General features: G+C 36.1%; 1 protein-coding gene across 6 annotated transcripts in view; it reads left to right on the top strand.

Annotated features, from left to right (window-relative positions):
* SCUBE3 (signal peptide, CUB domain and EGF like domain containing 3) overlaps positions 1 to 15,064 on the top strand; it is a 107,544-nt gene that overhangs the window by 35,971 nt on the left and 56,509 nt on the right. For all 6 annotated transcript variants that reach the window (XM_087929560.1, XM_087929559.1, XM_087929558.1 and 3 more), the window contains one exon: positions 13,830 to 13,964. In XM_087929560.1, coding sequence (XP_087785686.1) covers positions 13,830 to 13,964 — 135 coding nt within the window. The remainder of the gene's footprint in view (positions 1 to 13,829; positions 13,965 to 15,064) is intronic.

The following is a 15,064-nucleotide window of genomic DNA, read 5'->3' as shown; positions in this document are numbered from 1 at the left end:
AATCCCTTTGAGACTTGCTATGGAAATTCTTTCCCTTCTTGGATACTCATTATTCCCTTGATTCTTTGGAAGAATTTGGGGAAGCAAGCATTCAGCTGATTATCATCTTGTTTATGACTCAGTTCTTTGAAGCAAATCCCATTTATTCCTCTTATTTACAGAAAAGCATGCAAACGATGGCAATCTTAATGGAAAACCAGACCTATCTAAAATAGCATATACAACATGTCAAGCACCCAAATTCATCTCTCTCTGTTCCCCCCCCCCCCACATATACACCTGTGCCTCTTTGAAAAATCTCTTTGCATGGTCATGATTTTTTTGGGACAGTTTGGGGTGGTTCAGAGGAAGACAGGGTAGCAGGATAATGACAGAAGGAACAAAAGTACAGAAAACTTTCTCTCCGTCAACTTTTTATCATTATTCCACAATTTAAAGAGGCAGGCTGAATCATCCTTTACTTTTATCTTTTTACTGTAGTTCAGTCTCAGAGATTCAAATATTATTTTTTCTTTTTTCTCAGCGAGGCTTCTAGTTCTTTATGGTTTATAAATGTTTGAGCATTTTATCTTGTGATAAGGGAATAAATAGCATTTCCAGTAGTACAGAAAATATCAGAACAGACACAGATTAAAAAATCACAGCTCTCTGGATGTGAGATCTTGGCTCTTTTTTTTTCTGCTCTGGTCTTTCTTTTTTTTTTAAAAAGGAAAGTAACACTCCTAGTGGAGAAGCCCCAGTTTCCTATTTTGTTGATATAGAGGTGAGCAGCACATCTACTAATGTATATGAGTTAACAGCGAATCAAATGAGAATCATAGTAACGGGACAAAGTATGGAAATAAATCCAATGCCAAAGTAAACTTTCAAACATTCTTTGGGAAGCCTGCTAGTGCCTTCTTGATTAGTATAGGTATGAGTCATCTTTTGGTCATTAATTTATGAAAACAGGGTATCAGTTCTTGAACAAGCTTGGAAATCTTCTAATCTTCACTTTCTTTCCTCATGTTCAATCCTGGTATATGGCTTTGAGACTGAGTGATGAAGAAATGTGCTACTTATGTTCAGAGGGAATATATTTTCCAGAGAAATGATATTCAGAACAATAAACAAGCAACACTAAACTCATGATACCATAGACTGAATGGCATTCTTCACATTAGCAATGAAAACAGTTATCAGTTATAGGTAGTCCTCGACTTATGACTACATTTGAGCCCAAATTTCTGTTCCTAAGTGAGACACTTGTTGAGTGAATTTTCCCACAATTTACAACCTTTCTTGTCATGGTTGTTAAGTGAAGCTGGCTTTCCCCATTGATTCTGTTGGTCAGGTTGCAAAAGGTGATCATATGATCTCGGGACACTGCAACAATCAACGCGAACCAGTAGTAAGCACCTGAATTTTGATCACGTGAACATAGGGATGCTGCAATGGTCATAAGTGTGAAAAACAGTCATAAATCACTTTTTTCAGTGTCACAATATCAAACGGTCACTAAATGAACTGGGTTATAAATCGAGGACCGTTGTAATGAAGCTGGCACGTATACATTCCCACTTGACAATTGGTAAGATTGATTTTTAGGCTGTACAGGCTGCAAACACTGAAACAGTTAAATGTGAATGAGGTTCTAGAGTGGAAAGTATTGAATGTAAGTAATGTCAGAGTTTGAACTTAGCTGTCCTATGAACCTCTTCCTTTTTTGTTTGTTTGTTTGTTTGTCCATGCTACCCTGTCAAGCGCAGATTCTGTTGGATGTTCAACTTTCTATCAGACTTGGTGTTATCAGCATGTTCTTTCCTTGCCTTTTCTTCTTGTTCCACTAACTATTCCTAGCATCATTGCCTTCTCCAATTTGCATGCATGATATGGCCAAAGTAAATCAGACCTAGTCTTATGACTTTAGCTTCTAGTGATGAGTCTGGTTTTATATGTTTTAACCTTTCTCTGTTAGTTACTCTGGCTGTCCATGGTATAGACAAAGGGTGTCAAACTCAATTTCATTGAGGGCAGCATCAGGGTTGTGTTTGACTTCAGAGGGCTGGGGGAGGGGCATGGCTGTGGTGGGCGTAGCCATGGTGGGCATGACACGAGACCGCACCTCCACACACATGGTTTTATAAACTTATAAAAATAGAGAGGCGTATATTTCTATGATTTTGGCTTTTTAAAATATACTTGATCTACTTGATCACCTTATGAGAGATCAGATCAAGAAACTGACTCCATAAGAAGACTAGAACTATGAATTATTGACATAGGCTATAGTAGCAGAATCTTGTAAGCCTGAAAGGTCAAACATTTTACCTTTCCTCCCTTTTATAGCCTTCTGAGTCAAAGATGGCCTCCTGCAGCACTCTGGCAGCCAAAACAGATCACCCTCCCCTCTGCTGCCAGAGTGGTACAGGCCATCCATGCCCAGAATGCGGTGCAGGGGGCTGCATTTTTGGTAGCAGAGGCACCATAGGCCAGATCTGGCCTATGGGCCTTTAGTTTGACACCCCTGGTATACACAATAATTTACGCCAGCACCACAGTTCAAAGGCATCGATTCTTCTTCAAGCAGCCATTCTTAGTGTCCAGCTCTCATACCCATACATCATTATAGGGAAGACTATTGCTGTAACTATCCTGCTTTTTGTGTTTATGTCAATCTCTCTACTTTTCCAGATCTTATTCATGTTAACCATTCCAGGTTAACCTAAGGTTATCCTGTGTTTGATTTCAGGAGTAGAATTACTATCAAGAACAATTTTGGATCAAAGGAACATAAATTCTTGAACTAATTCAATTTCTTCCTTGTTGTTTGAGTTGTTTGCAACTGGCTCATCTTTGCAATCAGGTGCAGAGGGTTATGTGATCACAGTTTTTCCCCATTCAGTAAAATGGGTTCACACGATCAAGGAATTTGCTTAACGACCATAGATTCACTTAACAACTTGCAAAAAATGTTTTAAAATTGTGTCCGGTCACATGAGTGACATACGACCATAATAATTTACAACTTGAAATTCAGTCCCAATTGTAGTTACAAGTTAAGGACTCCCTGTATTGTATAATTTAAAAAGGAGTAATACGTTTATTTCCCTCTAATACAGCAATGTTACCACTGTTTCATGTGTGTGGAACTTATCTACAGATTACTTGTGTTTCTCTACCTATTTTATCTACACAGTTGTTCTGAAAATACTCAGGCCTAATTTGGTAGGGTGAATTGAACCCAGTGGATTCCTGTGTAACTTTTTCTCATATAATAGTGGTTATCTGGGAAGAGGGTCTATATTTAGATTAGATTAGATTCAACTTTATTGTCATTGCCTGGATACAGGCAACAAAATGCAGTTAGCATCCAACCAGAGTACAAAACAACAGTAAAATATAAATATATGTATGCAAATATGCAAGGCATCTATGAATATGTCAATGGAAAACACAACAAAATGTATGATACCTTGTGCTTGGTGCCTTCTAGAAATAATAACTGATGAAATTTCCTATGCTGCTAACAGATGTGCCAGAAAATAGGATACCCTCAAATATGCCATATTTTTATTATTCTACATACTATTTTCTGTGTTCTCAAAAGACATATTCCTTTATATCCTTACATTTCACACTGCTCTGTTAGGGGGCTCTTTCCCTGTCTTGTCTCACTGACTTTGAGTTCTTTCCCAGAATGGATGCATTTCTCTTTTTAAATAGACCACAGAGGCTTTGAGTGCAACCAGTAGTTGTGAATTATGCACCTTTTTGGCAAGGTGGAAATCTGGTGAAAACTATTTTTTTCTGATAATATCTTTTTAAAAAAATCAGTATTCACTTCTGATTGAATTGCTTTAATAATAATGGATTCTAGAGAATGCTGACTAGGAATGTTAATATGTTAAAAATTAAGATCTTCTCTCCAGAAGACTTTCACTATGCAAATCAGTGTTTTAGGTTGAGCCTAGAAAACAAAGGCACTTGGCAACCAGCTCAAGTCATTTATCATGGGTCTGATGAGAACTTGTGATCCTACCTTGTTATTTCTTTTCTCCACCAGTTTGTGGCCAGGTATTTTCTTAAGAATTGGGAAAGAATTCCAAATAGTATTGGACTTTGCCTCTGCAGAATGAACCAATATCAATTATGCAAAATTATGATAGAGGCAAGATACGTTATTTATCATAAATAAAGCAACATAAAATGGAAGAGCATGAAAGGTGTGTTGGTTAACTGTCTGTGAAAGTGGCACGGCTTAGGAGCAGAAAAAAAAGGGATCTAAAGCTGAAGATAACAATTGTGTGGACTAGAGCCTTAATATTCCTGTTTCCAGACTTCAGTGTGGGAAGGAGAACACGTGGGTTTGATAACAAAAGAAGGGTGGCTTTTTCTGGAGTTTATAAAGACATTTGTCTGAAAATCAGCTATTGGATAGAATGATTTCCTGTATCTTACCTTGCTTTAACTCTAATAAGATTCTGAGTGACCTTTAACTAGATCAAACCAGGAATTTGATCTGTTTGCTAAATTAAAGTGTCTTTTGATGATTTAAGTTGCCTTTAATAAAGCAAGCACTAGATTGAAAGTCTTGTAGCAACTAGTTTAACTGATGACTTAACCTTGTTGTGAACTGAAGATAAGGAATAGCAATTTATTGTTGAGGGTTCTACAAAAGATTATATTAACCTATAGAGTACTTAATTTGCCTAAGGTAAAAATATATTATTAACATACCCACTATCAAAGCGTACTTGCTGAATCCATCGGATGCAATATTGCTATGTCTCAATCTGATTAGAGATACATTTTCAGTTTACAAATGTTTACACACACATACATATATGCACACATATTATATGGTGAGCATTTGTAAACTGACAAGGATATCAAGGAAGCATCTTGAATACAATGTTTTGGGATCAGGATCTTATGCGTCTTCCTAAATCTATTCTAAACTGTGTAGAAGCTATCCACATGCAAATAAAACTGTAGAATTTTCTTCACACAATTATTGTATATGTGCCCAACTTTGATGACTTTTGCCTGTCAAGATCTAAAAGTTCATGAAAAAGACTTATGTTCATGGTGCTGTTTTAAAATCTGCTGCACAACAAACCAGTTAGAGGTTGTTGTTTCTTTTGTTCTAAGCCTTTTATCTATAATCAGGTCTTAAGTCTTCCTTTGAAACCATAATAAATGTTCAGGCATTTTATTTATTTTTATTGTGAAACTTAAGCAGCAATTAAACCTGCATAATTGCAGATAAAATTTTATTAGTTAGCAATAGTCTTTTCTGTCTGCAAGAGGCCCTGCATGACAGTACACTTGGTTTTTGTGTGCCTGTGAGCTGATATGTGTATTTTAATTAACCTCTTACATATTTGTTCAGATATTCAGGTCTGTTCATGTTGTCATCGGCCTGCTATTCTGGCTTTTCCGGAGTCTGCTGCATGGCCCCACCGTTGATGTCCAAGGGGCTCAGCTTTCTACATAGCTGTTGGGATTTTAATGCTTGAGTTCACAGAGGTTTTCTTTGGCACTGAGCTCCTTATTTCCTCTGTGTGTTTTGAGAAAGGGGCTGGTTGTATTTCTATTCTATTCTCTGACTCTGGACGTTGTGGAAGAAAGGTCACTTTCCTCCAGTCAGGTGCAAGTTTAGCAGTCTGCCCACTTAGCTGGCACATAATAGGTCAAGAAAAAATATGTCCGGTGATTTGCTAACATTTTAATTTAATATTTGGAGTCTTGCTGACTAAAAACGTAAATAATCTTATTTATATTTTTAGTCAGCAAGACTCCAAATGTTAAATAAAAATGTCAGCAAATCATTGGATATACTTTTTTTTTTAGAATAGACAATTGTCAGGTTGTTAGATTTTATGTTCCAATGCTGTTACATGCAATATTCACTTAAGGATTATTGCTCATTAAGAAAACACTGAGCTAATTGTAGATAACTTCCTGAAAAAAAGGAGTTTATTTTACTACAGTCACCAACATCCCAAAGTCACGATGTGAGAAAATATGTTAATCAATAAAGAAATGTGGTTCTTGTGAAGGAAATAGCATCTATAGACACAGACAAAATGTATTTGATCACTGATCAATAAAAGTATTGGACCACAAAATTTCAGTATCATACTACAGGTAGTCCTTGACTTATGACCACAATTGAACCCAAAATATCAATTGCTAAGTGGTTAAATGGGTTTTGTCCCGTTTTAGGACCTTTCGTGCTACAATTGTTAAATGAATCATTGCAGTTATTAAGTTAGTAACACGGTTGTTAAGTGAATCTGATTTCCCCATTGACTTTGCTTGTTAGATTGCAAAAGGTGTTGATGTGACCCCAGGACTCTGCAACCATCATAAATACATGCTGGTTACCTAGCATCAAGATTATGATCACATGATCATGGGAATGCTGCAGTGGTCATAGGTATGAAAAACGGTCATAAGTTACTTTTTTCAGTGCCGTTATAACTTTGAACAGTCACTAAACCAGTGGTCACCAACCAATGGTCTGTGGGAAAATTTTGGTGGTCCGCAGAGAAATGTCCCCCCACCAAAGCAATTAATCCAGGCTGCACGGGAACACAAGGCTGTGCCGCCCACATGGCCCATGGGAACACAAGGCAGTGTGGGGAGGGGGGAAAGGGCAGAGGGGGGAAACTTGTCCCACTCGCCCCCCACGCCTGGCCTGGTCACTGGGCTGCTTCTTTCCACTTCTTTTTTCTTCTGCTTTTGGCTCCATGCAAGGAAAGCAGAAAAAGTCTTTCTTTCTCTCCCCCAAACTCCATCAGAAATGGAGTTCATTGAACTCATTTCTGGTGCAGTTTGGGGGAGAGAAAGAAAGACTTCTGCTGCTTCTGCTGCTTTCCGTGCATGAAGTCAAAAGTCCCTCTCTCTCCCCCTGAGAATGGAGCTGGAGATGATATCTTGCAAACCCAAATAAAGAATGATCAATAGGTAGGAAAACGGGGTGGGGAATTTTCCTGCAGACTTTTGGGGGAATTTTCCCAGGGTCTCTGGTCCGCGGGATTTAAAATTATGAGTTTGGTGGTCCCTGAGGTCCAAAAAGTTGGCGACCCCTGCACTAAACAAATAGTTGTAAGTTGAGGACAACATGTACAATACAAACCAAATAACAGTAGAAAAATACTTGTGATGAGCAGCAGCAATTTTTAAGAATTTTGGATAAAATAAATGGTGTACACTATAATATCTATGGTAATAGCCGTTAAAAACAGAATACAGGTAGTCCTTGACGTACAACCATTTGTTTAGTGACCGTTCAAAGTTACAAGAGCACTGAAAAAAGTAACATGAGGGTTTTTCACAATTAGGACTGTTGCAGCATCCCCATGGTCATGTGATCAAAATTCGGATGCTTGGCAACTAGTTCGTATTTATGATGGCTGCAGTTTCCCAGGGTCACGTGATCACCTTTTGCGACCTTCTGTCAAGTAAAGCCAATAGGAAGTCAGATTCACTCAACACAACTGTGTTACTAACTTAATAACTGCAGTGATTTATTTAATCATTGTGGCAAGAAACGTCATAAAATGGGGCAAAACTCACTTAACAATTGTTTTGCTTAGCAACAAAATTTTGGGGCTCAGTTGTGGTCAAGGACTGCCTGTAAATGGAGCAAAACATGCTGGAGAAATAATGGCGTATTTTGAAACAATACACAAGATCCAAACTGAGGAAGAAGTTATGCTTTTATAAGACAAAGGCTTCATTTAAAAGTTTTTTTTTTTAAAGGAGAGTCCATGCACAAATGTAGGACAATTAAGCTTCTTGCGGGTGCTGATCATAAGAGTCCCAATGAATATAGCCATACAGCATCTAAGTTCTCAAACCAAGCCTTCTTTGATATAAGAGCTGTTCTGCAGTTGACTGTTACTCCTCTGTTAAGTCTTTAGTATACTTCTCTTGGTCCTCTATTTCATAAATAAAGGAACAACGCCCCCTCTTTACAATTTCATAATTTTCAGCCTGTATTTGTTGTTATTTTAATCAATCATTTTGTAACTTGTTTTTACTGTGTAAATTCTGGAAGCAACGTAAGAGTCTGGATGATATCAAATGGTCAGATAAATCCTGTAAATAAATATATGCACTTTTGATACACTTACAGCACTTCTTGAAAAATAATGGCTGAAACTATGATTTGTTTAACTCTATCAGATTTCTTGAACAGGTTAGTTGAAAACTAGCTCATCGACATTATCTCAGACTAGGGATAAATGATATGAGGGATATCTGCATTTATTACAGGAGGTGACTTTGCCAGAGTAATTTTTTTCTAAGTTTTTTTTTTAGGCAGAGGTTTCCAGCCATCAATGAAAATTCATATGGTGCCCACTATTTTTTATTTTCCCTTCTGTCTTTTATAATTTAGAGATTCCTTTAATTAAAGAGGAGAAAGCTTACTATGTGCCCCATAAAGCATTTTTAGCATAAAAATGATGACAGCATGAAGGAGGGTATAAGCACTTTCATATCTTTGCCTTCTGATTGTTCCCACTGTTTTGGCTCAAAAAGGTTAGAAACCCCTATTTGTGATATCTGAATTATATCCAGTAATACAACAATTAATAGTAAATGTGTAATTTCATTATAATCTATCCCTCTCCCTTTATTTATTCAAAGAACTCATAGTGCTCTACAACAGTGGTCTCCAACCGATGGGCCACGAGAAAATTTTGGAGGGCCGCAGAGAAATGTCGCTCTCAGAGCACCCCCAAAGTAATTAATCCAGGCTGTGCAGAAACACAAGATTGCGCCGCCCACATGGCCTGTGGGACCATTCCCGCCCACTCACTCCTTACCCTGCAAACATGCCTGCTAAGTTGCTATTTTTCTGACCATCAGCTGTTCTGCTGTGCTGGGAGATTTAGATTAGCTAGGAAGCAGGAAATGGTTGGATTTCTTGCTTTCTAGCTAGTCTTTAGATCTTCAGCTCTGCTTTTAAGCACAGCCGAGCCTCCCTTTGGACTGAAGTTTCTATTGTTCAGTGCAGACTCACGGCAAGCAGACAGACTAAGCTAGCCGAAGGCAGATAGTTAGATCACTGAATGAATCTTTGAGCAACTCAATATGCCTGCCTGCTTTGCCTGATTTTGGATAAAAGTTGTTCTTTTTTATTAAAAAAATCAATATTTATATAAATATTTATAATATTTACATACAAGCCACGCCCAGCCAGTCACATGACCACCAAGCCACACCCGCAAATTAGGCCACACCCACAAAACCGGCTAGTGGTCCCTAGGATTTAAAATTATGAGTTTGGTGGTCCCTGAGGTCCAAAAGGTTGGCAACCCCTGCTCTACAAAATATCCAATTTTTCCTTTAGAATAACTCCAGGAGGATAAATTAGGATAAGATGCAGTGATTGGTTTAGGATCATCTTCATTTAAGTTCAGCCAGGAATTACAATACCAAAGTAGGTTTTTTTTAATAGAATGCTTGCAGAATAAAAACTTAATCTTTGATCTCTTCCCATGTCAACATTATGACATAACATTTTGTTTAGAAATTAATTTGTTAGGAATGCTTTTTAACTTTTCCTGATTTGCAGTCTATTTGAATATTTTTAACTAGAAAAGCAGTTAAAATAATGTAAATAAACAGTATCCTTTACTGTAACTGAAAGAGATTATTTTTGTATATAGAAAGTTTAAAGACTTAAATCTGAAAAGTCTAGCATTTTAGCTCCTTTTCCAGCTAAAAAGTAGATCTGTTTTCACAGAATTGCTTTTGTGATTAATTAAATGTATTCCTATATACAAATCTATAATTTTGAAATTATTATCAAAATGCTATTCAGATTATAATAAATAGTAATCGAAATGGAACTTGATTTCTTAAGTGATTTTAGAGCTGAAGCTAAAACCTACTGTAACCAGTCATGTTGATTATTTAATTATTCTTTTAGCTTTTATTTTGTAAGTTTTAGTTTTTCTTTTTTAAGTTCAATTCTGATAATTGACCATATTGTAATGAAGGACTGATTGACTGACTGACTGTTAAAGCTTTGCAGAACTTGTATGTATGAAAACATGTATTTTCACTAGAAAGACTAGTATGTACGGTATATTTAATTTTGAATTGTCCAGGATTTTTTTTCTTGCATTTTTCTTTTTCTGATGAGTATTATGAATATAGCTTACATGTGAGACTCTAGACTATGGATGCATAACCCATGTCCCCATGAATGACAAATGGCTGTTGGTCACTTATTGTAATAGTATGTCGAAATGAAGAGCAAGGGGAAGAGAGACTGCCTAAGAAACAATCAGACAAGAGAGGGAGGAACTCCTAGTGGCTTAATGGTTGGAAGAAGAAATTTAGGAAGGACCTGCACTAATTGAACAGGTGGTTAAAAGTGACAGCAGGAGATTTGTACCTTTAAACTTTGTTAAGATTCTGTTAAGTAACCTTATGATAAAATAAAATTAGTTCATTTAGTTGTGTTTCTCATCTGGCCTACCTGGAGGGACTGAGATTTACTCAGGATCAGATATCTCTCCCTCCTGGTTAAAAAAAGTTTGGTAATTATAGAACAAAGAGGAAAATCCGTAGAAAGAAGCTGGAGTAAGATAAGGAATAGGTTTTCTAATTCCCCAATAACCTCTGAGATTTTTAAGGAATTATATCCAGATAATTGAAGCAGAGGACATTCTCAGGAGACTTCTATTTCTATACAATATGTGTATCTAAGAATTTTCACTAATTAAGGAGGAGGAGGAGAAAGAGTGTTATTGCTACTTTATGCTAAAACTCATTTTTTAAAAATCTCTGTGTAAATTATAGAATTGTCTTTAATCTTTCACTGATATTTCAGGTTGTGTTCATGTTCTTTTTCTTTACAATCTGTTGTGATCTGTAATAATATTTTGCAAACTGCATTTTTAAAAAAATGGAGGCAGAAGGTTCTTCAGTTGTAGCAGACCAGCACCATCTTGTGGCTTGTTTCTTAACTAATTCAGAAGCCTGTTTTCTGGGCCAATTTGTTAATTATCTCCTTTCATGTTGAATGCCTACACTTTAATACATAAAAGTGTTGCAGGATTTTTGTATTTGCTTGGCTCCTTCCCCCCATTTTTTACCAAAATATTTCATTTTTATCTCTTGCAAGATCTTCCCCCAAGGGGGAAGAAGGACTGAATCCTCTCATCATCAACCTCTTCACTATATGTCCAAGAGAGGGCACTGTAAAAATGATTTCAGATAGTACATTTGGGCTTTTTAATTGGTAAAAAAGGAGCACAAGCTATTACAGTCCTGTCTCCTTTGCACACCAAGATTAGGAGGTAGGCACCAGGTGAAGGGTCCCAGAAGGTAATTGTGGCAGCAGGAACTATGGTCTTATTTTATTTCAAAGCAGGAGATAGGACCCGGTTTGTGAAGAGATAGAAGGTTTCTAGGAGAAGATTGAAACCACTAGCCACATTCTAGCCTGCTGCCCTTAGTGATAATTTGAATGAGTTTTAACATTAAATATTAAACTTACTGTGAAACTATTTTTGATTGTTATGGGCTATCTACATTTTTCATTCAGACTGTTGTTCAACTGTTGTTAAGAATTACTCTTCTTTATAGCTTTCATTTATTAATACAAATTGGAGGACCAGATCTCAAAAAAGTGGAGGAAAGAATGAGGTTTTTTATTATTATTAATGAATTCTGTATGTAATCTTCATTGCTCCAAACAACAAAACATCTGCTGAGTTTTGGGGAGATAAAACCAGAAAGAATTGGAAAGGGTTTTTTTTAAATCAAGATTTTAAAATTGTTGTTTATGTCTAGCTTCTTGTATAGAAATATGTAACGTATCTCCACCAAAAAATCAAGTCCAACTAGAATACTTAGGATGGTTGGATTCTAAACAGTACTGTAAAACATTGCTGTTTATTTGTTATGCTGTTTCTATTTACTATCTGCTGCCTATATTAAATCTGACTCATCTGAGAATAATCAGCAGAAGTGATGGAGACAGAACCTATCCATTTACCTTGTCTTCTCATTTTACATTGAGTGAGCTTCCATTTACCCATTGGTGAGGTTGAGTGTATACATTTAAGAGTCAGACTGATTTTGGAGCAAAGTCAGGGTATGAGACAAGGCTAGAAATCAAATATTTAGAGCAAGTGAACTAGAACTGCGATATTCTTTTGAATAGATTGAAGATTAGGAATCGAATCAGTAGAACTAGGCATTAGTTAGAGCAGGGTCTCCAACTTGGACAACTTTAAGACCTGTGGACTTTGAATTCTGGAAGTTGAAGTCCACAAGTCTTAAAGTTGCCAAGGTTGGAGTTCCCTGAGTTAGAAAGTCTCCATTGCTATATGGTGCATTTAGTTGTAGTTAAACTTAAGAAGTTGATTGGCTGGATTTGTTTTAAGTTTGGTGAATCTGCACTAGGTAATGAAGTCATCTGATACTGCTGCAACTTAGGAGGATGTTTCTGACTCAGGCTAGTCTGGCTTAGTGGTAGATAGGGTTAATCATCATGCAGTTTGATAGTTTGTGACTTAATATTTGCATGAATCTACCTTATTGATGAGCTTAAAATTTTCTGAGAATTCAGTTGTGATGTAGTAGATGGGGTACTGAAGACATCAACCAAAATAGCAGTATTGTAATGTGCATACCGTCTGGAGAACATACTATTCTTCAAATCTTGGAAAGATTGCTGAAACATAGTTTCTAGCATTCCTCCCTATGTTTTATGGCATTGTTGAAAGATGATAATCAACAGCTCTTTGAAGTCACCCAATCTTGCTTTATTGAGAAAAAAATCTTTTACTTTCTGGTTCCTTGTTTTAGTTTGAAAAGTCTGGGAAACCACTAAATAATAGCAAAGAGAAAAAATATAAATTCATTGTTGGTATCTCATAGTCATTAGGATTTGGATTTTTACAGTCCAGATTAAATAGGCTTAACTTTGTCCAATGCTAACCATTTTCACTAAAGATGCTGAGAAAACAGCATTTCTAAAACACATCATGTGGAATATCTGTTCTAAGACAGGAAACATGTTGTTATTCGACAATTAGAAAACAAAATTAGAACACAGATTCCACATGTGTTTCAGCAATGCCCTTTTCTATGCCAAAGTGCCATTTGTGTGCATATAAGGAAGCTTAATTGCACAAATACTCATTTGTGAATGCTAAAAATAGCAAAATATCACTTTTTTGACATTTTAAGCAAAAATTGATAACTTAAGCCAGTCTACATAGATCTATCCTGCATTTCATTAAAAATAAATCTTATTAGAAGGTGGAAGAAGTAATATGGAATGTCAGAGTCTTGGCTTTATCTATTGTTATATTAAAAGGATGGTGTAAAATATAGCATATAATTGATCCATCTGGACTAATTTTAGATTTGTTTTTCAATCCAATGCAAGTAGCTGGGTTTGAGCTAGAAGGATTTAAAATAGTTTGCAGGTAGGATACTCAAAAGAACATCTTGTGTATGAAGTTGCCTAGAACCAGCATATTTTATTAGAGGTCCTGCTGTATGTTCCAACATCCTGTATGTGACAAGGTCTTTTCTGTAGTATTTCTTCATCATGTTTATTCATTATCATTTATTACAGGATTTATATCCCAATTGTTTTAAAATAACTATTGTATTTCTTTCCTTCTGAGTTTTAGATAGTCAAAAATTATTTTGCTAGTCTTGTAAGACATTTTATTGTTGGCTTTTTAAAAGAAATGTTTTGTTTAAAAAAAATTTGGTGTATTTTTACTGTATTGTATTATCTTTTTAAAAAAATAATAGTAAGTTTCAGCCTTTTCATTCTCTCCTTGGTTTCCAAACAGATGTGGATGAGTGTGCAGAGGGGAATGGTGGTTGCCAACAAACTTGTGTCAACATGATGGGAAGCTATGAATGCCATTGTCGTGAAGGCTTTTTCCTGAGTGATAACCAGCATACCTGCATCCAGCGTCCTGAAGGTTGGTCTTTAATGTTTTTATTTCTGCTTATTTATCTCTATTTTGGATCTCTAATTTTAGCATCAGGTTTAAAGAAGAGACGGGAAATTACAGTTTCTTGTATTTGAGTTGGCCTTGCCTGTGGATGGATAAATGAAAAGTGCCATTACAGTCCTGCTTTCAAGTTTTCGGATTAGCATTTCCCAATGTGTGATGTTCTCCAGAAGTGGGCCAAACTGGTTGATAATCTTGGTGATTGTCCCAACATGTTGTAAATACACCAGATTGGGAGAGACTATTTATGCTCTGAGTTGGCTGCTTCTCAGTCCCACTTCAGACAGTGATCCCACTTCAAACGCTCTATTATGATTGAAGTAAAATACAAAACACTCATTCAAATTGGTATTAACTACTGTAAAGGGAGTAGGACATAATGGGTTTATTTTGTTAGTCTGACAACTGATCAGTGTGCAGGTGAAACAAATTTCAATTCATATGAACTGCAGGTTTAGCCTGATTCAAATCACTTTTCATTAAAGTTTTTTCTGTTACTGTTTCAAAATACTCTTAATTAATGTATGATAGTAGTCATAGACAATCCATCTCTTTTACTGGAATTTCTGGGCACTGGGCATTCCTATATTTAGCTATCATATTTTTGGTGTCATTTGTAATAACAAATGAATTTTCTGATCAGTTAAATCTGCTAAACCATTTTGAATTTTTGAAAAAAAGAGTCAAGTTTACCTGAAGCATCAGGTATCAAAAAGTTCTTTGATATAACACTTGTTTAAAATGTTCAGAATTCCCAAAATCTCCCTTGATAATTTTTTTAGCTTAAAGACAAAAATTATTTAGAACAAATTAATAAATAAAGTAAATTTTCAGAATTGACCTGCTTTTTTTGTGTACCTGCCCACCTTTCTTGCAAAGCAATATGTATATGATTTAGTAAATCACTGTCAGCTGTGTGCATGAAAGCTTAATGCAAAAATATAACACTTAAAACCACATTTAAGAGAATATTATTTGTTTTGCAAGAAGGAAGGATTTGAGTTCTATCCCAAATGTGACTCAATTTTATACTCTGTGGTAACTGGGGATAACAGGAATTGTAGTCC

The sequence above is a fragment of the Pseudonaja textilis genome, chromosome 3 (assembly GCF_049901715.1).
Source record: "Pseudonaja textilis isolate UNSWEBS1 chromosome 3, rPseTex1.2, whole genome shotgun sequence".
NCBI classification, from domain to species: domain Eukaryota; kingdom Metazoa; phylum Chordata; class Lepidosauria; order Squamata; family Elapidae; genus Pseudonaja; species Pseudonaja textilis.
This window is presented reverse-complemented; position numbering and strand designations above follow the sequence as displayed.